The 27,483-nt window shown below is 42.8% G+C and overlaps 1 protein-coding gene across 1 annotated transcript in view; it reads right to left on the bottom strand.

Moving 5' to 3' along the window:
* TRPM6 (transient receptor potential cation channel subfamily M member 6) overlaps positions 1-27,483 on the bottom strand; it is a 140,732-nt gene that overhangs the window by 31,555 nt on the left and 81,694 nt on the right. Inside the window, exons 26-30 of the mRNA XM_053300488.1 lie at positions 27,238-27,364; positions 23,676-23,773; positions 18,359-18,423; positions 15,770-15,795; positions 4,662-4,712 (exon numbers count right to left, since the gene is read on the bottom strand). Coding sequence (XP_053156463.1) covers positions 4,662-4,712; positions 15,770-15,795; positions 18,359-18,423; positions 23,676-23,773; positions 27,238-27,364 — 367 coding nt within the window. The remainder of the gene's footprint in view (positions 1-4,661; positions 4,713-15,769; positions 15,796-18,358; positions 18,424-23,675; positions 23,774-27,237; positions 27,365-27,483) is intronic.

Genomic DNA, 27,483 nt, shown 5'->3' with positions numbered 1-27,483 from the left:
AAGGAAAACGTACTGGGGCTGAAGGGAGGGGGCAAGGGAGAATGGACTGGGGCTGAAGGGAGGTGGAAAATGAAAATGGAGAGGAGAGACAGGGAGAACTAGGAGCGCAGATGCTGTGTGCCGGATCAGAGTGTGTGTGTGTGTGTGTGTGTGTGTGTGTGTGTGTGTGTATTTCTCCTAAACGTACCCGTTGCTAATCCCATATGCATGGCAGTTCTTGTGAGAGTTTGCAAGCGAGCTGCTGATTAGCGATGGGGACAGGTGGCCCAGCCGCAGAGAAGCTGTGGCTGGCCACGGAGGAGAAGCAGCTGCCATAAGACCAGCCGGCCGGCCGCGGAGGAGAAGCGGTGCCCGGCTGTGGAGAGGAAGTGACCACCGCCAGGCCAGCAGGTGGCTGTGGTGCAGAAGCAGTGGCCGCCAGGCAGTTGCACAGGAAAAGTTGTGGCTGCCAGGCCGGCATGCGGCCATGGTGCAGCGAACCAGTGGGCAGGGAAGGAAAGCGCCGGCGAGGGAAAGCCAGTGAGGGAAACTGCCACTGGCAGGCAGGGAGGAAAAGGAAAGCTGAACAGGGACTGGGGTGAAGGAAGTGGGGAAAGCAGAATGGGGACTGGGGCTCAATGGAGGAGGAGAAATGAATATGGGGAGGAGAGATGGAGAACTAGGGGCACAGATACTCTGCTCCAGATCAGCTAGTATTGAATATTCTGTGTAGAACTGCCATGGAGAAACAGCAGCTTGATGGTTTCAAAATAGTTGATTCACATCTATGATGGAACTTTTATTACATTTAATCTGATGACTTCCAGAGGCACATAGGACTCTAGGAGCACTAATCTGGCATTTGCCAGAAGGGTCACTACATGGCATTGTTTGGCCTGAGACGAGGGTCAGCTGCTCCCTCTCTCTAGGACACAACAGCAGAGTGCAGAGCCACAGAGGAGAAGCTCAGGCTGCATAAAGCCAAGCCCCTACACATAACCCTTACTAGTCCATCTAAACTGAATTTTCTCCACTAGGGAGTGTTCAGGGCAAAGGAGTTCCATTTCCCATTAATTTCAATGGGTAATTCCCCCTAATTGAATCCTTGGTGCCAAAGTTTAAAAAAAAAATTCAGATAGAGACCCTTGAATTCACTCTGCATCTATGACATTTACAATTTAATACTACTGGGTAGGGTTGCACATTTTGTATTTTTTCTGTTTCGATTTGTACCAAATCCGAATCAACCCTTTTGTATTTTGTCCGAAATTAAGCCTTCCAAATCACCCCAGTATTGTTTTGTATCTGAATTAATCCAAATCTATATCCGAATTAATTCAGATTAAAAAATGGGTCACATGGTAAAAAGAGTGGGTGGGCATTATAGTGCCCAATGAGTGGAAGATACCACAAAAAATTCAAAGGAATTGGGGGAAATGCTGATTTTTGGTGAATTTTCGAAGTTTGCCCGTCTTTCAGATTTTCCCCATAGGGTATGATGGAGGTTTCAGGAAAAGTATAGCTTCATGTGGGGGGTGGGGGGTGGGATGGCCCAGAGTGGAGTGTGGTTGGTGGTAGTGCCCAGTTGGTACAAGGACGCTACCACAACTTTTTAAGAGGAATTTTGCAAAGGGCTGATTTTTTCAAGAATTAATGAAGTTATGCATCTTTCAGATTTTCCTTGTAGGGTATAATGGAGGTTTCTGCAGTCCCATAACTCCACTTGAGGGGCACTGGAGTGGCCCAGAGCAAGTGGCGGTGTAGTGCCCATAGGGTGCCAACCACCCACATGAGTTGCCAACCCATGAAGTACAGGTTTTGTTGTTCTAGAGGTGTTCTGAGAATATAGTAAGTAAAGTAAAACTTTATTTCGGTCGTAGACCAGCAATACATTCTGAGAATATATTCTCTAGTAGCATATGAGAGTGGATTCATGGTTTTTCATTAAAAATCTCATTTGCTACCAGAGAATCTAAACTCAACACCTCAGAAACAACAAAGCCCAGTACCCCAATGGGTTAGCAATCCAGGGTGGTGGTTGGCACCCTCTGTGCACTACACCACCACTCGCTTCGGGCCATCCCAATGCCCCCCAGGTGGAGTTATGGGGCTCCTGAAACCTCCATTATTCCCTATGGGGGGAAAATCTTAAAGATGCATAAACCTCAAAAATTCCTAAGAAATCAGCCCTTTGCCCTATTTGGAATCTGGGTGCACCACCCTTGGGGCACTGCCTCCCAACCCACTGTTTTGCCCCTGAAGCCCCACATAAACAAGTTGAAAGAGTGAAGAGAATGATGAACACCACCACAACATTTTTTTGGCACAATTATTTGAGAATTTTGCAGCTGGTGTGAGCCTGTCCCTGTGGCACTAGCACAGCAGCACAACCCATTTGTGGATTCAAGCAATCTTTCAATAAAAACACTCCGTCCCCATGGAACAGTGACCACAGGTCATTTGAGATAGCAAGATAGACCAATGAACTGCCTTGGTACTATGGAACAACTTCAAATGTTCATTTAACTGGAGTGAGCTGTAGCCCAAACAAATCAGCCTACTGTTCAGAATTGTTGAGATTTATCATCACTGTATTTAAGAAAGTGCAAAACCATGGGTCATGGTTACAAGGAAGAGAGAAGCAACTAAGATTCCTGGGAGTGGCAATAGATTGACAGGGGTATTCCCCGTCCCACCCCTCCTTTTGTCTCCTGTAGTCCCATGTGGATGACCTGTCCCTGGAATGACAAAAGTTGTGAACCACTCACTGGCTTAGACATCATGTCCCACCAAATTACATTGTGGCCTAATTACATTAGACTGCTCACTTGGGCAACAAAACTTAGACACCACTATAACTCATAAAAATCAGAAGAAAAACAAAATAGCTCTTCAAAAGACCCCTGAACAAGTCAAGAGATTCTTTCTAAACCTTTGGAAAGAAAAACCTGTGTAATTTCAGAACTTTCCTAATCAGCTTCTCGAAAAGCTTCTCCACACAATTTATACCATGGCTTTTAGCAAGAGCTTTGGAATTGCATTGAGCTCCCAAAGATATTCGAGTATTTCTGTCTCAAAATGCTGTCTTCCAAATCCCTTTGCAAGGTCAGTTTGCATTTCAATCACACTGAATACAACATATACTTAACTAAACCATTCATGCTCAACAGCTTTTTGCATATCTTCTTTTCTGCTAATCACTCAGTGCCTCAGCTGGAGTGGAGAGAGTCAGAGAAGTCAATTTCAATTGCAATGCTTTTCCGAAGAACAAAGCATTCTGTCCGAAACACAGTCATTTCGATCTGGAAACAAAAATTTCTGTTTTCTGATTTTTCTATCTCAAAATTTTTTTTGATTTTTGATTTTGTTTTGGTTACAAAACCTCCGAAATTGCCACAAAATGTTTTGTACTCGAATCAAAATGCACAAGCCTACTACTGGGACAGGATCTCAGTCTTTGACAAATTTTCATTGTGGAGCTGATGCCATTCCAAATGTGTGTGCGCAAGAGATTCTTCATATGAATGACTTGTCCTGTCTGAAGCTTGATTCACTTTACTTTCTTCAGTTACCTGCTAGGCATTTTTGTATTCTATCTAGCAATCTTTTATATTTTGTTAATTAGAGGTTTGTCCCAGTGGGGATCCTGAAGAGAGTTTTTTTGGGGGGTGGAGTCAGGAAAAGGAGAAGGGAGGGAAAGGTGAAGGAGAAAAATTGAGTTGTTTCTGAATAAAGCTTAGTTAAACAAACATAAGATTGTTTTGGTGTTTATGAGGGAAGTAGCTATATAATAGGCTTCTTCCTGTCTTTGAGTTGTAGTCTAGATTGGTTCAGGCAGATTTTCTATGGAATCCACCCCCTGGTCCAGTGGGCTCCATGCCCAGCAGGACTGGATTCACAATATTGCTCAAGCTTCTGCAAAGCCACCTAACTTCCCCTAGTGCCTTCATTGTGGTCCTTAGAAATGGTTTGTCTTCCCCAAGACCTTGGGATGTTTCTGTTCATTGTTCAGAAGCAACTGAGACTGACATAGCTAACTGGGCCAACTCAAATTATTTTGATTATTTTACTAGCCTGTGTGTTATGGCATGGTACACCACCTTGATCACTGCTTATCACACATGATGACGTGGAAGATGTGAATTAATTTGTTGGAGGTTAAAGTAAGATATGGATGCATACAATCAGAGGACTGGAGTGAATTATATTCAGCTTCCTTCCAGTCACTTTGTGCCAATGGTTAATTTTTCTAGATATTTCCCATAAAGCATAATAGAAGACAATCACTCAGACAAGCTGAGTGAAAGCACGGGTATGCAGTAAAGGCTGTATTTTCATCACAAGTAGGAGGTGATGGCTATTAACAAACTGTTGTTTCCTGGGAATGTTCTGTCAGATCTTGTTTTGTCTTTGGCTGTGAATCTGTCATTTATTCCTTGCCAAAGTTTATTTTTTCCTCCAAACCTATTTTGCCAACAACTGCCTGATATGTAGAAGCTTGTGCTAAAGTAATAAATATTCTTAATCTTCCCTGGCTCCTGTGTTAGGAATAATCCTAATATACTGCTCTTGATAGTGAGCTACTTCAAAGTGAAAATGTCAGAAAATGATGGGGGGGAGGAATTAATGTGCTTATCAACTAATGAAATGGTTCACCTGCCATTTCGATATTCACTGCTTACCTGAGTAATGATGGTGCAGATCTTGAGGGGACTTTAAGGAGGATGAGATTTCTGAAACAGTTTTAAAGGATTATTATTTCAAATAGGAGAAGTGGAGATAAATGCATCATTATGAGCACCATGCATTCAAGATTGTCATGAAACAAAGTGACTGGCTTAACGCTCTATGGAGGAGAATTAGCTTAACGGTGTTTTAAAGCACAAAATGTAGCCAGTGTAAATTGTCAACCAAACAACATATAAATATACTGGGGGCTGGAAAATGACAGGCAATATTCAACTCAAGGACACTCAGTATCTCAAAAGCTGAAAAATTGATAATTATACTTCTGGGATGGTAAAAACCCTTTTACTGCCTGATATGCTTCATAAGATCCCAAAGACATGGTTTCCTCAACTCTGTTCCCAGTCATTATGCATCCCATTAACTACATTATGACACTGACGTTAGAACAACGCTGGTTCATTAACCCCTGACATCTAAAATGTTATAAAAACTGAACAGATAAATACCAAGGAGGCAAAACTAATTTAAAGAGACACCTATAAAGTGGTCTAGATACTAGGTTCCAAAAACAAATCTAATCTTACCAGAGACAGAGGTCCAATACAAAATTCAGACATTACACTAAGCCACAGTTAAGCACTCTCAGCCATAGTTTGGTTTATTAACTGAATTCATAAACTATTATTTGCAGCCAGCTGGCAAACCAGACTCAGGCCCCATTCAGACATAGCACGAAACCTTGGATAGATGAAGCTGTGGTTAATCTGTGAAGCCAAGAGGTGATTAACTGATTTGGCAACCTCCAGATTCTGGGCAGAAGAAACCCTCCCTCTTTCTAATCTGCCCAGGTTGTATCCCAGCAAGCTTCATTCCACTTGATTCACCAGACTGTGGGCAAAGCATCAGCACATTAGTGAAGCTGCAAACATTGGCCACGATGTTAGAGGGAGCATGCTCAGCGATCTTGCCTTTTTGTAAGGTATCGTAACCCTTTCCTCCCACCACTCGCACCACTGTCTTCCACACTTGAGGAATAAGGGCCTTGTAGCTCCCCTCTTCCCTCCCCTGGGAAAAGAGGATTGGGCCCCTTTCTTCACACTTGTACTAGTTAGATAGATTGCATGAACATTACCTCTATTTTCCCCTCATATTTTCACAAAATGAGTTTGTTACCAGCAATGGCCATTTGTGGCACACCCACACCAGCCTATCCTACGGCAGATATATGAGGAGACACATGCACCCCTACCCCATTTCTCCAGGAACTACTATTTTTTCCTCCATTCCTTGCCCATGTATGAGTGCTTATATATGGATGGATAAGCTGAGATTGACAGGAATAGGTGGAGATTATTTTGGATTTGCCCCTTTGGGTTTTTTTGTTTGTTTGTTTGTTTTTTGAGAGCTGGTCTTGTGGTAGCAAGCATGACTTGTCCCCATAGCTAAGCAGGGTCTGCCCTGGTTGCATCTGAATGGGAGACTTGATGTGTGAGCACTGCAAGATATTCCCCTCAGCGGATGAAGCCGCTCTGGGAAGAGCAGAAGGTTTCAAGTTCCCTCCTTGGCTTCTCCAAGATAGGGCTGAGAGAGATTCCTGCCTGCAACCTTGGAGAAGCCACTGCCAGTCTGTGAAGACAATACTGAGCTAGATAGACCAGTGGTCTGACACAGTATATGGCAGTTTCCTATGTTCCTATGTTCTATTTTCTTCGGTGGAATGGCCCTCTCATAAGAAGACAAACTCTCCTTCCCCCACTCCACACACCCCCGCAGCTGGCAAGCCGGCAAGAGGACAAGAGTGTGTTTGGTCTTTCTCACTGCTTTGCTGCAGTCAGCAATCTTGGTGGCACCCTTGGTTACTGTGAACCAAACCCCAGGATCCTTTGCATATACATATCCCCTCCTAGGAAGTTAATAAGATCTGTTCCCATAGCACCAGATGAGCATGACCCTTCCATGGTCTGGCAACCAGTGACTTCTCCTGGGATTCTCGGGCATGTCCTTCAGTCTGGTCCCCCGCCCCGCACCTTTGTGTATGCATTAAGACCAAAGAAACGACACTCCATTTATAACATCTGAGAGCCCCATGAATGGGGCTGGATCAGGTGTTAACTCAATGAAAGGGCTTCTTGCACATATATTTATTATCCTTCTTTTATTTAAAGCATGCTTTCCGCAATACCATTCCATCCCTTTAAATGCAGGAACTGCAGGTACATGGAATCCTTGATGCCAAGTAGAGGCAGAAGGAGCAAGGAGAAAGCAGAGGGCAGGGCATCAATTTCAAGATGAGGCCAGCGAGCAACATGGCCACTCTAGACAAGGATTGAAGAATAGAACAATATCGGACCTCTGAAAAGTATAAGCATGCATATGTATTCAGTACTTGGTTTGGGCCCCTTTTGCAGCAATTACTGCCTCAATGCGGCGTGGCATGGATGCTATCAGCCTGTGGCACTGATGAGGTATTATGGAAGACCAGGATGCTTCATTAGCGGCCTTCAGTTCTTCTGCATTGTTTGGTCTCATGTCTCTCATCCTTCTCTTGGCAATGCCCCATAGATTCTCTATGGGGTCAGGTCAGGCGAGTTTGCTGGCCAATCAAGCACAGTACACTGTATACTTTTCAGAGGTCCGATATTGTTCTATTCTTCAATCCTTGTCTTCTTGGTTCCATGTAATATTCTAATTTTCTGGGATTGTGGATTTGGGGTTTTCATGAGCTGTATGCCATGATCATCACAATTATAACAAATTAAGGCTTGACTTATCTCGCTTTGCATGTAATGCGTCTGTCTCATATATCAGTTTCACCTTTTAATTTGTATTACTGAAATTAATGGACTTTTGCACGATATTCTAATTTTCTGAGTTTCACCTGTATTTTTACATTTTATATTCCGCTCTTCCTCCAAGGAGCCCAGAGCGGTGTACTACATACTTGAGTTTCTTCTCACAACAACCCTGTGAAGAAGGTTAGGCTGAGAGAGAAGTGACTGGCCCAGAATCAGCCGGCTAGAATCATGGCTGAATGGGGATTTGAACTCGGGTCTCCCCGGTCCTAGTCCAGCACTCTAACCACTACACCATGCTGGCTCCTATCACAAACTCAAACCTCTGACAGATTTACCTTTGATTTGGTATTATGTCCAAATGGGGCCTAAAAACCACAGTTCAAAGCAGGTTCACAAACCATGGTTAGTACTAACTATACTGTGAAAAATGTCTGAACTGATAAATAATAGTTAGAGTCATGTGTCAACTGGGAGTGCTGGGAAGAATGGAATGGGAGTGCTGAGCAGCTAGAAAACAAACATACCAGCAGCCCTGAACTATGGTTAGCGCAAACCATGGCTAGTGTAATGTCTGAACTGAGTGTAAGTGAAGTCTTTTCTAGCTATTACTCCCTCAACCCCATCAATGGAATACTTACTGGTGCTTGTGAATGTGGCACTATTGTCGACAAATTTAAAGATAATCCTTTCCCCCAAATAAGACTATTATCAAGCTAAAGTGAGACCATAAAAACAGGTTGCTTACCTGTAACAGATGATCTGGTCTGGTAGTGGTTCCAGACATTCATAATGATTGGGTTCTGCCCCTGCGCAGAGCACACTTTGGATAGAATTCTCTAGCTCCTCGCAATGCCAACTGCCCACAGCACGTGACTGCAGTTTTCTTAAGCGGCAGTTAGGTGTCCCTTTCCTCAGTTTTTTTGTTGGCCGATCAGCCATTTGGTATGATTGTTGCAACTGGTCTTTAGTGACTTGTCTTTTAGTTATAGAACGTTGCATATCATCGATGTCTGACACAGTAGCTTGCCCTCTTCTGCAGTGGGGATAGACGGGTGGGTCTTATGAATGTCTGGAACCACTACCAGATCATCTGTTACAGGTAAGCAACCTGTTTATCTGGATAGTGGTTCCAGACAGTCATAATGATTTGGTGAATTACGAGCTACAGATAAGGCGGTGGGAGCAACAAGCTACGGTAGGATCCTCTTCAAGACCGCCCGTCCAAACTCAGCCGCTGCTGCCATTCTAATGTCTAAGGCGTAATGTTTCACAAAGGGATGGTGCGTAGCCAAGGTCACTGCTAAGCATATATCACAGAACCTAATACCTGCAAGGTGTGCTGCAGATTATCGTAGAGGGCGGAGTGACCCCTTGTTGATTATATGCCAATCTAATAAGTTCTAATAACCAGAAAGCTAATTTCTGGCACGAGGGGAATTCACCCCTATGCATACCTTTTTCACAGACAAAGAGCAGCCTCGTCTTTCGTACTTCTTGGGTAGCTTTCAGGTAGTATAGTAGCACCTGTTGCACATCCAACGAGTGCATAGCCTTGTCTAACGGAGTCTCTGGATTTCTAAAGAAGGTCGGCAAGACTATATCTGTACTTAAGTGGAAGTCGGAGACGATCTTTGGTCTGAAGTCCGGATCCAAGTGCATCAGAACGCGGTCCGGGTAGATCTGGATATACGGCTCATCAATACGAAGCGCCTTGAGTTCACTAACTCGTCTAGCCATGGTTATCGCCACCAGGAATAGAGTCTTCAAAATCGTCATCTTTAACAACGCAGTAGCCATGGGTTCAAACGGGCTCTCAGTAAGAACACCAAGCACCTGAGAAAGGCTCCATTTTTCTATTGCGACTTTACAGGTGGAAACAGATTGTTTATTCCTCTTAGGAAATCCTTGCATCTCGGGTGAGTGAAGACAGTTCTACCATCCCACCCTGCATGGTGAGATGCTATCGCGGCCATGTGTACTTTAATGGACAGATTAGCTAAGCCCGCTTTCTTCAGAGTGGTCAGATAGAGGAGTACTTCCTTAATTTCCACCTCTTTTGGCCAGAAACGATGTTCCTGAGTGTACACGCAGAACCTACGCCACTTTGCTCTGTAATTGCATCTGGTAGAAACTTTATGAGTATTGAGAAGGATCTTTCTCAGAAGCCTATCCTCCAGGCTGTGAGATTGAGCACCGATAGATTGGGGTGTAGTATCCAGCCTTGATCTTGAGAGAGCTGATCCGACCATCTGGGGAGACGTATGAACGCGTTCCCTGATAGTCTGAGTAGCTACACGAATCAAGGTTGTCTTGGCCACCACAGAGCTATCAAAATTGCCTGAGTTTGTTCCTTTAACAGTTTGGCTATCACTCGTGATAGGAGCAGAGTCGGCGGATTTGCATAGAAGAAGCTCTCTCTTCACTGTTACTGAAAGGCGTCGCCTTGGAATAATCACCCCATCCCATCCTGGAGCAATATGCATCTTGTAGTATCACCGAGTGCATCTCCCATTCATTTTGATGCAACTCTGTCTCTCTGCTCAAGGAATCCGCCAAGCAGTTCTGTTCACCGTTGATGTGTATAGCTTGTAAGTGAATACCTCGAGGGATACACCAGTTCCATATCTGGAGGCTGAGGTTGCAAAGAGCCCAAGAAACTTTTCTGCCTTGCTTGTTTACATAGGCTATTGCTGTGGTGTTGTCCATCTACAACTGGACCACTGTGTTCGATATACTGTCTTGCAAGTTCTGCAGCGCCCTGAATGCTGCCAGAAGTTCAAGGAAATTGATATGTAATAGGGTCTCCTTTGGAGACCAGAGGCCTTGTGCTGTCCAATTTCCCATGTGAGCTCCCCAGCCCCTCATGGAAGCATCTGTCATCAGAATGCACGATGGTAAGGAGTCCTGAACAGAACACCTTTCAGGAGATGAGATGCCTTCATCCACCAAAGCAATGAAGCCAGGACTTTTTTAGGGGCCAGCAGATGCCTGGATGGAGGATCAATCATGGGCCGAAATGTGCACAGAAACCACACTTGCAGATTGCTCATTCTTAATTTCGCATACAGCACTGTGGTGGTGCAGGAGGCCATCAAACCTAGTAGCACTTGAATAGACCTTGCAGATCGCAGTGGGGTCAAGTGGAAGGCATGCACCAAAGTGCATATGCATTGATATCTCTCCTCCAGCAAATATGCCATCTGTTGCAGCATATTGAGTCTCATGCCAATATACTGAAGGCTTCTCGTCGGCACTAGATGTGACTTCTTCCAATTGATTTGGATACCCAAATCTGTCAACAACGCCTTTACCACATCTACGTGGCTGAGTAGTTGTCGCTTGGTTTTGGCCATAAGGAGCCAGTTGTCGAGGAACGGGTAGACCGAGAGTCCCAGTACCCTGAGGTGGGTGACGATGACAGCCATGCACTTGGTGAAGACTCTTGGCGCAGTCACCAGCCTGAAGGGCAGAACATTGTATTGATAAACCTGTGCACCAAGGGTGAAGCGGAGATACTTCCAATGGCTCTGTTGTATGCCGACATGGAAGTACGCATCCTTGAGGTCAAGCGTTGCAATCCCTTGCTCCTCGTGGAGTAGTGGCAGGATGGCTTGCAACGTTGTCATCCAGAATTTTTGTACTTCAATGTACTGGTTGAGCCAGCGTAAGTCCATTATGGGGCATATTCCCTCATCCTGTTTGGGTATCTGGAAGTATCAGGAATAAAATCCCGTTTTGCTTTGAGCCCACTGTACTGGTGATATTGCTTCTTTGAGCATCAACTGCTGTACTTCCTCCCACAAAACTGGAGTCTCTGGGGTGAACCTTATCCCTGTAAACGGGGGAAGCTCCTTGAATTTCAAAGCATAGTCCATCATGATTATCCTCAGGACCCACTGGTCTGATGTTATATGGTGCCATGCTGGGGCATGGCTTGTCAGTTTGATGGTAATTCTGGCATGCGTCAAGAAGATGTTGTTCCTTGCGTACGGGCTGTTGCTGGTATTGCGGGGTGATGGGACCGTGATGTTGCTGGTCAGCAGGCTCACCGGCAGATCAAAGTTGTTGTTTGGGCTGCTGAGTTGCCTTGTTGTGGCTCTGTTGGTTGTTCTTGTTCCTTGTCTGGAATTGGCACTGGTTATAGCGTTGGTATGGTTGCCGGTAGTCTCTCTACTCAGACTGATGGTAGTAACTTTGCCTCCTCTGATAGGGTTGATAACGTTGGTTTATTTGGTACCTGGAGTTATTGCATTTTTGGCTGGTAAAGGACCGCGCCGTCAATTTTGATTTTTTCCACTGTTCCATGGTGGTATCCATGTCTTCCGAGAACAGATCTTTTGCCCCAAAGGGCAAATTCTCAATACACTCCATGTCAGGCTGAAGCTGTGTGGCTCTCAACCATGCATGGCGTTGAAGTATGATTGAAGAGGTAAGAGTACACGACTCAGATTCCACCAGACGTTTAGCATTCGCCAACTGCTGCCTCGTGGTAGTAGTAGTTCGCTGGAAGGTCACCTCAAACTTCTTGATGAATTCTGTGTGATCAAGGGTATACCGCTCATTGTACAGTGCCTCCCATAGGGAGTGAGTGTATTTCACCTGACATGCGATTGAATTTGCAATCTTTATCGACAGGCACGCAGTTGAGTAGGCACGCCTTCCCAGGACGTCCAATTTGCGCCCTTCTTTGTCAGCTGGTGTCGAATGTCGCTTGCTCCCCTTAGATGACATTGCACAGTCTATCACCAGCGAATTTGGTGTAGGATGCCTAATCAAGTATTCATTGTTTTCTTCCTGGATTCGGTATAATACCTCCAAGCGCTTGGAGGCAGGAGTTGAAGTTTGAAGAACTTCCCAAGTGGATTTAGCAGCCCTGGTAATGTGGAGAAGCATTGGTAGATACACCGGCTGTAACCCCGATGTTTTGGTCATTATGTTATACACTGGGTCATCCAGGTCCATTGACTTTTGCTGTATGCCGAGACCTAGTACACGAGCAATCTCTGCGACCTGTTGGTAATACCCTTTCATTTCCTCATTTGGGGAAATGGATGGGATGGGAGCGACATCATCTGCAGGATCTGGTAACGCTGGTTCCTCTGGCACATCTGGCTCCGTAGTGTCAGAAGAGTGAGTGCAGGGGTGTATCTAGGGTAGGGCAGGCAGGACACGTGCCCCGGGTGCCACTTGACAGGGGGCGCCATTTTTTAAATAAATAAAAATAAAAATGGCCACCGAAAATGAAATGAAATGAAATGGCCAGGCCTCGCAGAAGTCATTTGAGCATGCATGGCAACCATTTTCTTTTCAGTGGCTATTTTAAAAATAATAATAATTAAAAATGGCCACTGCACATACTCAAATGGTCCCTGCGAGGCCCTAGAGGCCAACGGGGGGAGGGGAAACCTTTGCAGACCCCCCCATGGCCTTTTGGAAGCCCCCCAAAGGGGCTACAGGTTAAAAAATAACTTTTAAATTTAATATAAGTCACTGTACACATATTCGGTTTGGCACTATCTACAGAGAATTGGGGCTTGTGAATACTGAGCTGAAACTTATGAGCTAGGACTGTATTCATTTGCTCTCACTTTGCTTCTTGTGATAAGTGAGTTAAATGTAATGTCTTAATAATATGGCTATTAATGGTGAGTTTGTCTTTGAATCAGTGTGAAATCCTTAGTATCAAGGCCCACTGGGAGTTTCTTGCTCTCTTTCTCTCATTTTAACTGTCTTTCTGAAATACTAGAATATATTCCAAGCAGTGACACAGTTTACTCTGCACATCCTTTAATTATTTTCAGAGTATCTGGGAAAAGTCAAATTCTCCATTGATTTTTAAAACTTATGTAATAGTGATGCTACAGTGCATAGCAGAGAATTAGACAGGAACTTCTGTTTAGTTTTCCAAGTACACCTCCACATAGTATTTGGGTATTTCATGATCTCCAGCATACTGAAATTTGTAGTTTTCCATCATTTTTTGGTCTGGCTATGTCCACTGCTAAATAGTTTTTGAAATATTAAAAGATTAACAAGCTTGACTTGTATTTTTGAGCTGATATTATGGTAAAGTTATCTGAAAGATGGGTGTCATATGTTTGGGTGGGGGTGCAATTTCAGTGCTTGCCCTAGGCGCTTTTTTCCCTAGATACGCCTCTGAGAAAGCATCACTATCCTCATCTCCATCCGTAGAGGAAGGCAAAGGTGAAGCATGAGGAATCTCCCTGGAATGGCACTGTACGGTGTTCACTGGAGCCTCTTCATGTCTTGTAACTGCAGGAGGATGTGCCACCAAGGTTGTCTGTAGTGCAACTGTTCTTTTTGCTGATGGTACTTGTTGCACTAAAACAGTTTGCATAGAGACTGATTTCATGAGATGACAGGACATCCAGGACCTGTAGGCTTGCCAGCTTGAAGAGAAACCATCCTCTGTGAGGCCTTTAGAGCAGTAGTCTGAACTGCTGGCTCCTTTAGTTGTTTCTGTGGACCTGGAAGATGTCACTCATTAAGCCACACTTTGAAGAGCGAATACTCTGGAGAAGAGATAGTGTAAGTATCCTGCCATCCACCCACAGGGAGGATTCCTGTGGCCAGAGTAGTATGCCATGTGCAGGATGGTGTTTTAGGGATGGGAGCAGTGTCCTGAAATCCCTGAAAGGTATGTGAAGAGGGAGTGTCTCCCTCAGACAGTAGTAGACGGTGAAGCATGCCACCTGGACTATTAGTGTAGTGGTCCACATTAGGAGTTCCTTCCTTTTCCTGTCGATCATCAACTTCGAGTTCGATGTCGGTGTCGAGTTCGATGTCAGCGTCAAGGTTAGTGTCATGTAGCACCACTATGTCAGCGTTGAGTTCGATGTCGGCATCGAGGTTAGTGTCATGAATAACCGCTACAGTGTCCATGCCATCTTCTTCAGTGTCAAGTATGGTACCGAGGGTTCCCATAGACATGTTCGGTCCCATTGTGTATTGGCATATTGGTGTTGTCCTCAGCATCAAAGCTGTCTCCGGGACTGACTGTGATAAACGATCACGCTTGTCTGTCGATGTCGACGCTGTCGTATCATCCAACGCTGACTTGACTGTGACTGAGTGTTTTTCGATGTCATTGGAGACAGCTGTGGAGTGGGTGCCAGAGAAAGAGAAGCTGCCCGGCGCCGAGGGCTCTGATGGGTCTGAGCTCGACGCCGAGGACTTTGATAGATTTGAAGGCCTGATGGGGAAGACGTGTGTTCCGAGCCTGCATCCTTGCTCTTATGCTTATGCCGCTTATCCTTCTTTGCACGAGGTTCCCCATCCGGAGCCGAGCCCTTCCTTTTCGGGGCTGATCCTGAGCCCGCTGGCTTCTTGAATACCTGGGATGCCCTCGACGTCAAGGCGGTCAAAGCCGAGGGGGCCGGTGTCGAGACTTTAGACTGCATCTCAGCAGGTCTCGACGTCGTGGTTTCTCGGCACTTAGGTAGCAATGCCTGCTCTAATAAAGCCACTTTAAGGCTAGCCGCCTGGTTCTTCAGAGTCTGCTTATTAAAAGTCAAGCAGACTGAGCACTGCAATGTATTATGGGCATCTCCTAAGCAAAATAGGCAGAGCTCATGCCCATCAGTGGAGGAGATCTTTCCACGGCAATCCCAGCACCTCTTAAAGGTGGTCTTCTCCCTCATTTTTCCCTTTTCAGCACTCATATGAAAGCGATTGAGAAATTACCGTTAGACTGAAGTAAAGCCCGTTCCAAAGTCAGTCTGTGAGAAGGCCATTTTCCATTCCAAAGTCAGTCTGGGAAGTGTGAGGGAAGTGAAGCCGTGAGGGAAAACGAAAGAGAAACCAATATCTGTTCCGGGTCGTCGTCTATTTCTTTATTTTTTTAAAAAAAATCTATCGTTGTTCCAAGTTTAGGATTGTCCGTTAGAATTGTCAAAGTCTGTGCCAGTCATCAACAATAAAATCTTTTGAAAGGAATAATTTGAGGAGCAATAATACTGTTTCCGAAGACGTGATCGCGAAGGCGGTCAACAAGAAACTGAGGAAAGGGACACCTAACTGCTGCTTAAGAATACTGCAGTCACGTGCTGTGGGCAGTTGGCATCACAAGAAGCTAAAGAATTCTATCCGAAGTGCGCTCTGCGCAGGCGCAGAACCCAATCATTATGACTGTCTGGAACCACTATCCAGATACAAGCAAATTCACATTCTCTTATTTGATTTTCCTTTTGTTTCATTTCCTGGATCTGTCATTTCTTGGCATAGTCCTTTTGGAGAGAAACACAGTGACTGGTGTGATTTACAGATAATAAAAAGCAAATGCTTACTCTCACATCCATCTGAACTTCTCAACCTGTCAAAAACCAAGTGTATCAAAGTTAAAAGTGTTCATGGTTTTAAGTACCTGAAAAAAGAATCATTATATAAATATGAAGGCAGGGGGGAAATATGCCAAGGATTTTACTTTTCTCTTACAACACAAGGATAATCACAAAGGTTATGATGTTGCATATATAGTATATAGCTATCTATTGCTTAATGAAACTCAGGCTTACTGATGAAAAACTGCATTTCCCATTGTGTTTATCCATTTTTCATCTGTGCAGTGCTTGCTGTTCTTGTCAAATACAGATGCTTATATGCCACAAGGCATAGTGGGCAAATAGTACCACACATCGGAAACCCAGGGCTTCTTTTCCTAGTCAACAATGGGGTAGAGCAGGAAAGGAAAGGCAGGGATCTTAAATGCTTCTGCAGCAGGTGACTGATGTCTTCCAGAAGCTGGAGCTTCCTTCACTAAAGGTAAGCCATCTCACCCTAGCCCCGGGCTGCTCAACTTCAGCTTCAACCCAGGGAAACCCACCCACCCCTATATGTTCTGTATGGGGGTGCCAGGGTTATTTAACATGTGTACAAGGCCTTTTAAAGACTTTGAGAGACCCAAGACAGAATGTTCATCTGAGCGCACACACCCACCTCTTTCTTCTCTCTAGCTGGCATACTGCAAAATAGTATGTGTGTAGGCGGGACATATCAAATACATAGTCCTGCAAGTGCAAAAATGGTATAAATGGAGTTGTGTGACAGTGTAGACATTACATATAACTACCACACTGTCATGCAACTCTATTTGTGCAATCTTTGCACTTCCGCAACAGTGTTTTTGTGCAACTGAGCAAATGTTATGTTCAACTGCATGTGTCACATTGCACACAGCATGTCCGCCACTGCAGCCTGTGTCAATGTGATAACCCAAAATACTGCAATAACCCTTGATTCTGAGCTTATATTTTAACTGAATCATTTTACTGCCTTGAATGAAAATAACCGATCTGATCATTTTAAATACGGAACCACACTTTGGATGGGGGTGCTCTGTGTGTAGGGCCCAGGGCAATTGCCTCACTGCCTCCACACCCCTTAAAAGTGTTAGCATTAGCATTCACACAGTCCAGTGGGTCTGTTGCCCCATGCATACAGATTACTACGACCCAGCAATGAACTTTGTGTGCAGTCTTTCAGGGGTGTGTCAATGAGGTCATCAGCTATCTGAAAGGCAGAGAGGTGGCTCAGATATCAGTTCTACCAAGAATCTGACCAAGATTAGCATATCTGACTAAATCATTTTATGCATTGCACTTAAAATGCTTGGTCTTTTCTTTTATGCATTTTGCAGTGACCTATGCACATCTCATTCTAGAAATGAAGCATTGGATGCAGCCTTTTTTGTCAATCGTATGTGTGTGTGCGCACACACACGCACATGCATGCACATGATATAAATATCACTTGTCAATAAAATGACACAGAAAGTAGCTGCTGCTGAGCACTCATGAATACACTCAGGAAGGAGAAGTCCACAACATTGCTCAAAACTTGATGTTTGGCCCCATAAGATTGGAACCTTTCATCTCTATATTGAAATATAGTAGAAGTTATACTTGGTGAGAACATAAGAACAACCCTGCTGGATCAGACTCAAGTCCTATCTAGTCCAACATCTTGTTACACACAGTGGCCCACCAGATGCATCTGGAAAGCCCACAGGCAAGAGCTGAGGGCATGCCCTCTCTCCTGCTATTGCTCCCCTGCAAACTGGTATTTAGATACATCATGCCTCCTAGACCGGAGGTGGTCTATAGCCCTCAGACTAGTAGCCATTGATAGATATGTCCTCCCTTCTTAAAACCATCCAGGCTGGTGCCTATCACCACATCTTGTGGTAGAGAATTCCATAGGTTAATTATGCATTGTGTGAAAAAGTACTTCGTTTTGTCAGTCCTAATTTCTTGGCAATCAGTTTCATGGGATGACCCCTGGTTCTAGTGTTATTAGAGGAGGAGAAAAATTTCTCTCTATCCACTCACTCCATACATACCATGCATTATTTTTAGACCTCTATCATAACTTCCCTCAGTCTTTTTTTCTAAACTAACCACCCCACCCATTGTTGTAGCCTTGCCTTGTAAACAAGATGCTCTAGGCCTCTGATCATCTTCTGCACTTTCTCCAGTTCTATAATGTCCTTTCTGAGATATGGTGACCAGAACTGTATGCAGTACTCCAAATGTGGCCACACCACAGATTTGTATAAGGGCATTATGAAATTGGTAGTTTTATTTTCAATCCCCTTCCTAATTATTCCAAGCACAGAACTGGTATTTTTCACAGCTGCCGCACATTGAGTTGATGCTCTCAATGGGCTATCCACAACAACCCCAAGATCTCTCTCGTCGTCAGTCACCAGCAGCTCAGACCTCATCAGCATATATGTGAAGTTGGGATTTTTTGCCCTAATATACATCATTTTATACTTGCTAACACTGAACCCACTCCAGTTTAGAGAGATCCTTTTGGAGTTCCTCACAATCTGTTTATGCTCCTCACAAGCATTTAATACCAATAGAAATACTTACGAGGGGCTCCTGCTCATTTTTTTCTTCCTGTTCTTCCTAGACCAAGTCATGCTATTATTTAAATCCTGAAAGGGAAGAAAATGGAAAATACTCCTATTGTTCTAGGCATAGTCAGGATATATTTTAGTTTAGAAAATTTGTTCTGATTCTACCCCCTCCCCACCTTCCACTCCAGTATTTTGATATTTCTAATTCATTCTCATAATGAAATTTTCATTAATCAACAAACATGCATTTGGAAGGAAAAAATCAAACAAGCAAAGTATTCACTTTTTTTTTTTTTAAGGACAAGTTTCAAAGTTGTGAGAATTTGGATCATGTGAACAACTCCAAATTTTTAGACATTTCAGGGGCTGGAAATGATGTGACTTTGTTTAATCAGGATATGTTCAGGTGTAGGCCTCACCCAGAGAAAATGTATATGTCTTTGTCACGAAACAGTCACCCAGCTTGAAAAATAAATTCATTTTCTTCATCAATTTATCTGGCAACACTAATACAGGCTTTTGTAGGATCTGGCAATACACGATGGACTAATTAAAAAGTAAACCTTTCCTTTCCGTGACTTCAGATACAAATATTAAAAACCACTAATTAAATTCTAAAAGATTCAGAAAATTACACTCATACAATCAGCAAAAACGAAGGCTCTGGCTTTTAGTCTATTCTTTGAGAGCAAATTAATGAATAATTACAGTGGGAAAAGAGATACATTATTTTTAGATTAGCTCAGGACCTATCATTAGTGATAGGCCCAGTTCTCAATTCAGAACTGGGATTGGCAACCAAACTATTTCCCTAAAAACGGAGGAGCGGGGGGAGCTCTGCTGTTTACAAATAGCCCCTATCATGCTTCTGATGGCATCATCAGAACACCATATACTGTTTGCAAAGAAAGACCAGTAGCCATGCTAGAAGAAACAGTACTGAAGCCACCTCCCAGGGGAGACAGACCCTCCTTTATTTAATTCCACCTCTCTCACATATTTAGGCCTTAACCCATGAAGTGCTATAACAATATTATGCCACACATCTCTCCCTCAACTCTTCAAACCTCCTTATTTTATTTTATTTATTGTTCAATTTTTATACCGCCTTTCATAAGACATCCCAATGTGGTTACCAAAAGTTAAAATACAATAAAATTACATTGAAATTACTTTGAAAACCTTAAAATCAGTTAGATGGTAAAAACCATAAAACACCAAACAACAACCACCACCACCCACCATTAAAAAGATAATCAGAAACAGGAAAGCTGAGAAACCTGGCAGCCTCTAAGGGGTAAAAGCTTGAACAAATAAAAATCTCTTTAGCTGGTTTTTAAAAGCAGCCACATATGTCAAGGAGCAGATATTCACTGGGAGAGCATTCTAGAGCTTGGGGGCAACAACAGAGAATGTCCTGTCCTGCATGCAAGGCAATCAAGCCTCTCTCAATGTCAGCACATGGAGCAAAGGCCCCTCTGACCTTGTTAGGCAGGCAGGCACCACCCCACCCCCCGCCCTGCCCATGCAATTGGAACTGTGGGCTTACGGTCTCCATTTTGGATACTTCAATTCATGGGACCATGAACATTTCACCTGCCCATATTTGGCAAAAGTTCACAGCTGGTCACTTGGCCTGAGCAAAGCATGGGGCAATGCACTCCAAGGTCATAACAGCTAAGACTGTAAGGGACCATCCTCAGCCTCTCTCTCGTTTCAAGAGAGGGCAACCAGCAAGTAGATCTAATTCAAAAGGTACTCCCTTTCGTGCTAGACTTGCCAAGTACTCTCTGCCACAACTCCAATAAGAAGCAACATTTCCCATCCCACCATTAACAGTGTAACTGGCTGTCAATGACCAGGGGGGTGGTAGTTCATTGAAATCTAAAAATATACATCTTTACACCTGGAGTGGCATCTTTGTTTCAAGATAAGCCCTTAAGTCTAGCTATTAACCACTACATGTGCACTTCCACAAGCTACACTTGCCTTTTTTTTGGCAAGTCACACCCAAGAGTGACCAGTTGAAGTGATAAGCCACCCCTCCCCATAAAGAGTTAACTGGAAGTGAACCCTGTCCTGCTGACAGGCTGGTGAACTCCAGAACTCAGCCGATCAGCACACCAGGTGGGTTGGACCTAGAGAGCTGTTGGGGGAAAGAAGGCAGTTCTTTGTTAGAGAAGGACATGTGGCCAAGAAGGATGGTTGCAGGAAAATGACTTGGCAGGTCGTGGAAAGCCAGGAGGGCAGGAAGTTTGAATTCTCAACTAGGGTTTGGTGAGTTCAAGAAAAGGAAGCCTGGGCTTTGGCTTTGGAAATTTTGGGCAGGAGAAAGTGGTTCAGTAAGACTTTGCGTTAGAAGTTATATTCCTTTTGTGTGTGTGTTTTGCATATTCCAGATACTGTTCTATTATAGTTTACCTACAACTTAATAGAAATAAGAATAGAAATACTAATTTCTAATAGAAACACTAATAGAAACACTAGCCTACGCTCCATACACCTAGGGTGTAGCAAAAGACTCTGTACGCATTTAAATGTGCTTTTGCATTTTCCTACATACCTGTTCTTTGCAACTGAGTAACCAAGATTTTTAAAGTGTGCTGCGCCATCATCATTTGGGGTGCTTTTGAAGTATTCTTGTAGCCTACTGAGTATTTTTATCAGTAACTAAAAGCTGAGTAAGCCTCAGATGGAAGCAGTCTGTAGTACTCGAATAAAACTGTTTTTCTTTTTGTTCTTTTCTTTTACAAGTCTCTCCGAGTTGTTTTTTAACTCAGGAAGGAGGGGGGCTAAAGGGGGATTTCTCTGGTACAAACACGTCTCCTCAGGCATTCAGGAGCTATCAGTTTTCTCACCATGTGTAGGATTGCACGTGGAAGATTTTTGTACTTGTCTAGTAGCAAAATAAAAGTTTTCTCCCTTGGATTCCACCCCAAGCCCAGGGAGGTTCAAGCTCTGTAATAAAGAGGGGTGGTGGCGGCAGCCATTTTCTAACCTACCATAAATACAGATTAGGAGAAGCCTACTCACGCAGCTCAGCAGGGATGATTCAGTGTTCTTTCCCTCACATGAGCTTGCTCTAAGACAAAGGCTTCAATCCACTACACAAGTTAATCAACTATGAACTTCATTGTTACACTTTTGTATCTGCCCCTCCAGGGAGAGAGCATGACTTATGAATTGCCTCCTGGCAGTTTTTGGAGTATAAATACTTCTGGCCAAGCCACATGGCCTCGGGATCTGTATGGATCTTTACCCTGCCAGTTCTCAAGGGTGCGAGTGGTAGCCTTTTGTCCCTCACCCTTTCTTTTTCCTACCTTCTCTTCAAGGAGACCTGCTACTGCACCAACCTGCAAGTACACCGAACACACCACCGGACTAAGGACAGGTAAATCTAACCTTCTGCCTCTGAGTCTCCTCATCCCATTTGGCTTCTCTCTATTCCTGCCTTTAAGCACTTTCTACAGCAAGCCTTAAGCCGGGCTTTGGTCTAAGCACCTTGACCAAGCCAATCTACCTTCTATTTGGGCTTTAAGCTAAATTACTTTCAGCAAGATCCTCATTTAAAACAATAACTAAGATTTATCACTTTGCCTAACTAATTTTTGCCTTCCTGTACCCCCATTTACCCCTAAATAAATCTGTCATATTACACTACTGCCTCCGCATCTTTTCCAATCACCAAACCTGCTCAGATTGATACTGCAACATAACTTCTCCCTGAAGCCAAGCTAATTCCTCCACCTTAGACAAAAGCATAGTTGTAACATCTTGCCAGTGTTCCGGGGCAGGTCTGGTAACATGCTTCTGGCTGCACTGGCTGTGGTAGTAGTGGAGGCTGAAGCAGTCACTCCATAGTGACTGACTGGGTTGCTTCTTAAGCAGTGCCCCATATGCCAGGGATGGAAGGAGTGGCCAACTGATCACCTCAGCTTCTGCCACAGCTGCTGCAGCCAGATAAGAAGAAATGGAAGGAGTACTAAATGGGTGGATGGGGATGGGAAGAACTCTGAGGGCTATAATGCTTAACACAGATTGCAGTGGAGTATTAGAAGTCACCAAGTTCATATATTTATTATTATTATTATTATTATTAATATTGCACCATCTGTCTACCCATTGTTTTAACCAGAATGAAAAGATTATTGTGAGCCTCTAGAGGCTCACAATCTATAAAGGAATTATGAACTTTGGTGACAATGGGCTTTATATTTGTTCTCCAGGAAAATGACTCTCATTCTTGCTGTCTCTTTCTTATTCTCTTCTGCCTGCCCTACTCTCTTAATGTCATTGGCTAATATGCTCTGATGTGACAGTGGGGAACTGAAGAGGAAGCAGAAATATCATTGTTCCTTTGGCTGCCACTGACTTATTTAATCTGTTGTCAAAGTAGGGCCTGGAAATCTTAGGGAAAGGCAAATTGATACTAGGGAAATTTGGAATAATTTAGAGTTGACATTCTAAGATCCATGAGCATCTATGGTTAAATTAAGATGCGTCTTCAGTGTTTGGTCATCATTATGGGCTTCTATATAACAGAATCAAATGGCACCAAAATCTCTCTACTTTGCAATTATTTCTGGAGACTTTTTACTTAGGAGTGCTAGCTAGCTTTGTAATGTTTGGCCAAAGCAATTATATTTCACAAGCTTGATGCAGTATTCCCCCCACCTCCCTTTAATCAAACATTACTGGAATCAGGGGAGGAAAGGGAATCAGCTGGAAGAGCCTACCATTCAATTTCCATTGTCTTTGGAGCAGCAGCCATTTTACTCAAGTCAATGGCAAAAACATAATATGACTTGAATTACCCTGGTTTTCACCCTAATTGTATACATCAGTTCAAATGTGAGGGGAAAATGCAAAGGTAAATGTAAATACATGATAGGATTTCTTTTTCTTCTTTGTAACTGTTTAATCCCAACATTGCAAAGAACAATGACAGCCAAGAAATTGGAATTTACCTAAATATATTAAGTTTTTCAATATAGTCAATCCCAGTTAGTTCATTTTCTTAATTGTCTAGGTAATTACCATATAAAATCTTGGTTTTTAAAAAACATCTTCTTCATATACACTCCCATTTCATGATTCAACAGTTTAATGCCTTTTTATTAATCTTCTCTTAGGATTAAGTGGTTAATTACTTATTTCTTCACCAGCATCTTCTGTGCCTGCATAAAATGGAAATTTCTCACTTCTCAAGGAAAGTCTCTTCACAGCAGTGCTCAGCTGTGTTAAATTAATTTGAATTCACAACAATCAGTGGGCTGGTATAGATTTACAGAATGTACAGATCTGACTTGCAATATGTCTTCAAGCCTTACCTCTTGCGATTGCCTCAAATAGTCACAAATCTGCACTGTGTGTCTAGCAGTCTCTTGTGTTTTCATTTTCTGGTACATACAACTGATGTGATCCAAACCTAGTCGAAGAGACAAAACAAGAACAGATATGAAGTGAAAACAAAATTCATCTTAGTTCTAAAATAAGTAAAAGACTCAAAGTTAGTAGTCTGTTATAAGCAATGCTGTTCCTATTGGGAAGGGAAGGGGAGGAAGGAACCTTAAATCAACTACCTTCTCTCAATGCTACATAAATATTACTATATTTGTATTTGCATACAGTTCTACAGTTTGCAAATATTAGATCAAAATATCTGTTTTGTTTTTTAAATTGCAAATTAGAATGTACTTACAGGAAAGAAACAGAAAAATAATGGGCAACATACAGGTGAAACTCGGAAAATTAGAATATCGTGCAAAAGTCCATTAATTTCAGTAATACAAATTAAAAGGTGAAACTGATATATGAGACAGATGCATTACATGCAAAGCGAGATAAGTCAAGCCTTAATTTGTTATAATTGTGATGATCATGGCGTACAGCTCATGAAAACCCCAAATCCACAATCTCAGAAAATTAGAATATTACATGGAACCAAGAAGACAAGGATTGAAGAATAGAACAATATCGGACCTCTGAAAAGTATAAGCATGCATATGTATTCAGTACTTGGTTTGGGCCCCTTTGGAGCAAATACTGCCTCAATGCGGCGTGGCATGGATGCTATCAGCCTGTGGCACTGATGAGGTATTATGGAAGACCAGGATGCTTCATTAGCGGCCTTCAGCAATTCTGCATTGTTTGGTCTCATGTCTCTCATCCTTCTCTTGGCAATGCCCCATAGATTCTCTATGGGGTCAGGTCAGGCGAGTTTGCTGGCCAATCAAGCACAGTACACTGTATACTTTTCAGAGGTCTGATATTGTTCTATTCTTCAATCCTTGTCTTCTTGGTTCCATGTAATATTCTAATTTTCCGAGATTGTGGATTTGGGGTTTTCATGAGCTGTACGCCATGATCATCACAATTATAACAAATTAAGGCTTGACTTATCTCGCTTTGCATGTAATGCGTCTGTCTCATATATCAGTTTCACCTTTTAATTTGCATTACTGAAATTAATGGACTTTTGCACGATATTCTAATTTTCTGAGTTTCACCTGTAGAGATGCGTGGTTAAGAAAACCTGGCTGGAGACCCATAAGAAAGGGATAGGTAGTCATGCAATTTGTAGAAATCTGGCCACATTATTCCTGAAGATCTTAGCGGACAGTAGCTTTATGTTCCAAATCTGTTAGAATTTCAGTGGGCCTGGACAGCTTCAGGTTTTGCATTAGGTACCAAACACACATTCATTTTCATGCTAAATTCAGCACATGTGGAACACCTCCAAGTATGGTATACATATGCCTGAGGTAGCTCTGTCTAAGGCTAAGCAGGTCTGACCCATATCTCAGTGGTAGATCACCTGGAAAACCATATAAAAGCAACCGTAAAGTAACAGATTTGTTTTTAAGAGTCCAAGTCTTTATTTCAATAGATCCAGTGAGGTACATTTAAGACCTATCCTTGGGTAAAACAACCCCTTTTCCAAGGATAGTCATTAAAAGTAAACACTTTTCTCATCTTGTTTCCAGTTCATAAGAGCTACTTCGTGATAAATGATCATTTGAGTAGCTAAGTTTTATTTTTCTTTGCATATAGACCACTTCAGAATCCTACAGTTGTAGCTATGAGCTCATAACAACCAACAAAAACCAGTAAAGGCATGTAGGCTTAGTCCTAATCCAACATAATCTCAGCACATTTTGTAGAGCAGCACTGAAATCCTCAATGGGCATGTTGTCCATGGTGGGTGGGGGGCGGGGGGAGTGGTGCAGTGAAGCCAGGCAGATGGGTAAAGCAGGCTGCTCCTCTGCTGCAGATGTAATGCAACACATTTTGCTTTTCTCTGCAGAATCTGTGGAGATATTCCTGATGCTCTTCAGTTCAGTATCAAAACATATGGAATTTTCTCTACATTATCACCTCATCTACCAGCAACTGGTCTGAAAACGTAGCTATTACTCAGCTCACTGTTTCAAAACACTGTGAAGAAGAGCAGAAACTACTCTTGGAAGTAGAAGAAAATCAAATCCCTATACACAATGCTAATTACCTTGCCACAAATGGCATTTTATATATCATCCACCTAATCAAAACCATTTTTCTGCCAACATGAGTGTAGGATGCCATTAGATTAGTTGGAATCAAAGGATCCCTTCTCCAACAGAAGAAGCTTCATCTGACAGAAGGAGTTTCCTCCAAGAAGGAAAGGCTCTTTCCACTGGGAGAAGGAACCTTTCATCAGAGGAAGAGAACCCTTGAATCAAACTCTTTTTCAGAAAGCCTGGTTTACATGGTTTGTGAAGACCAGGCCTTCTTTTGTTATGTGCCATACAAATGGGTTGCTCCTCCTCTCTATTTAGAGAGCTAAAGTGTAATTTTCTTTTGGTATAATTTTTGTTTAATGGGATGGAATATTTTGTAGTATTTTATGGATATTATATCTAAAGCATCTATTATATAAGGACTACTATACTTAGTGGTTCCTACATATAGTCTGTGTGTGTATTTTTGTTTTATTTTGTTTTCCCTTCTCTTTTTTGAGGGTTAGACCAAAGTCAGTTTAATTATATGGAAGCCTCATTAATTGGGGTATATTAATCTTGAGCATTTATAAGGAGAATGGAATATAAATTTGAGGGTCCAGAGTATCTCACAGTATTATTATTACTATAATAAAGGTAAAAAAGAGACCAAAAAACCAAGATCAAGTAGATATGAATTCTGATCAGTTTAAAGCAATTTTAGTAGAGGAACTAGATGGTTGTCAAAAAAAGTTTAGTTATAAATTCCAGGAAACAGAATAAGTAAGAGAAAGAAAAATTACAGGAGGTAACAAAATGTGAGACAGAATTGGAGGTAATTAAAAATAATTAGAAAAAGCATGACTTAGTGGGAAAAGAAGAGTTTGATGGAGGAAGAGCTCCTGCTATGATCCTCTTCCTCAGTCCATATATGCTGCAGGGAGTGACGCAAAGCTATCCACTGTCCTTGTTGTGCAAACTCAACAATTGCACAAGCAGACTGAGAGTGCAAGATTGAGCAGCTCTGAGCATCTGCTCAGCTACATTAACTTATTGCATGTGTGCTTCTTTGATTCTTGCACTAGTGCAGAGTTAATCTGAATGTCAGCCTCCTGTACACTTGGAATCTGCCACCAGTCAGGTGAATCTGAAAATGTAACTAGTCTTTCAGCAGACCCAAGGCTTCCTCCATTTACCATCTCCTTTTTTTAGTCAAAGTTCTCGGACTCATTGCAAATGCTCTGTTGTATATCCCTACTCTTCAGGACCTGGAATTGGAACATTTGCAATGAGCCCCAGAACTTTATCAACTCGTCTCTCTAATTTGTTCAAATAGGTCCTTGTATACAATATTTATAATTTCTGGCTGCCACTGATGTGAAAGAAACGTCACTATTTGCTTGGGATTACATACTTTGCTGATTGAAGCTAGACATGGTTAGCCGATTCATTCTGTACTCTTGTTCTTCTCCCACAGACCTGCTCTCAAATGGCTCTGAACTATGTTGGGTGCTCTGGGAACAACCATCTACTGTAATCACCTGCCATGAGATAAAAGGAAAAAGTAATCAGTATAACAAGATAAGCAGCTGAACATAATTTATCATCCTGGCATAATCTTTCAACTATTCCAGAAGGAATGCCCACTGTTCCTTATACC

Source organism: Hemicordylus capensis, chromosome 2 (assembly GCF_027244095.1).
Source record: "Hemicordylus capensis ecotype Gifberg chromosome 2, rHemCap1.1.pri, whole genome shotgun sequence".
Taxonomy (NCBI): domain Eukaryota; kingdom Metazoa; phylum Chordata; class Lepidosauria; order Squamata; family Cordylidae; genus Hemicordylus; species Hemicordylus capensis.
Note: the sequence above shows the minus strand (reverse complement) of the source record. Positions and strands in the feature narration are given on the sequence as shown.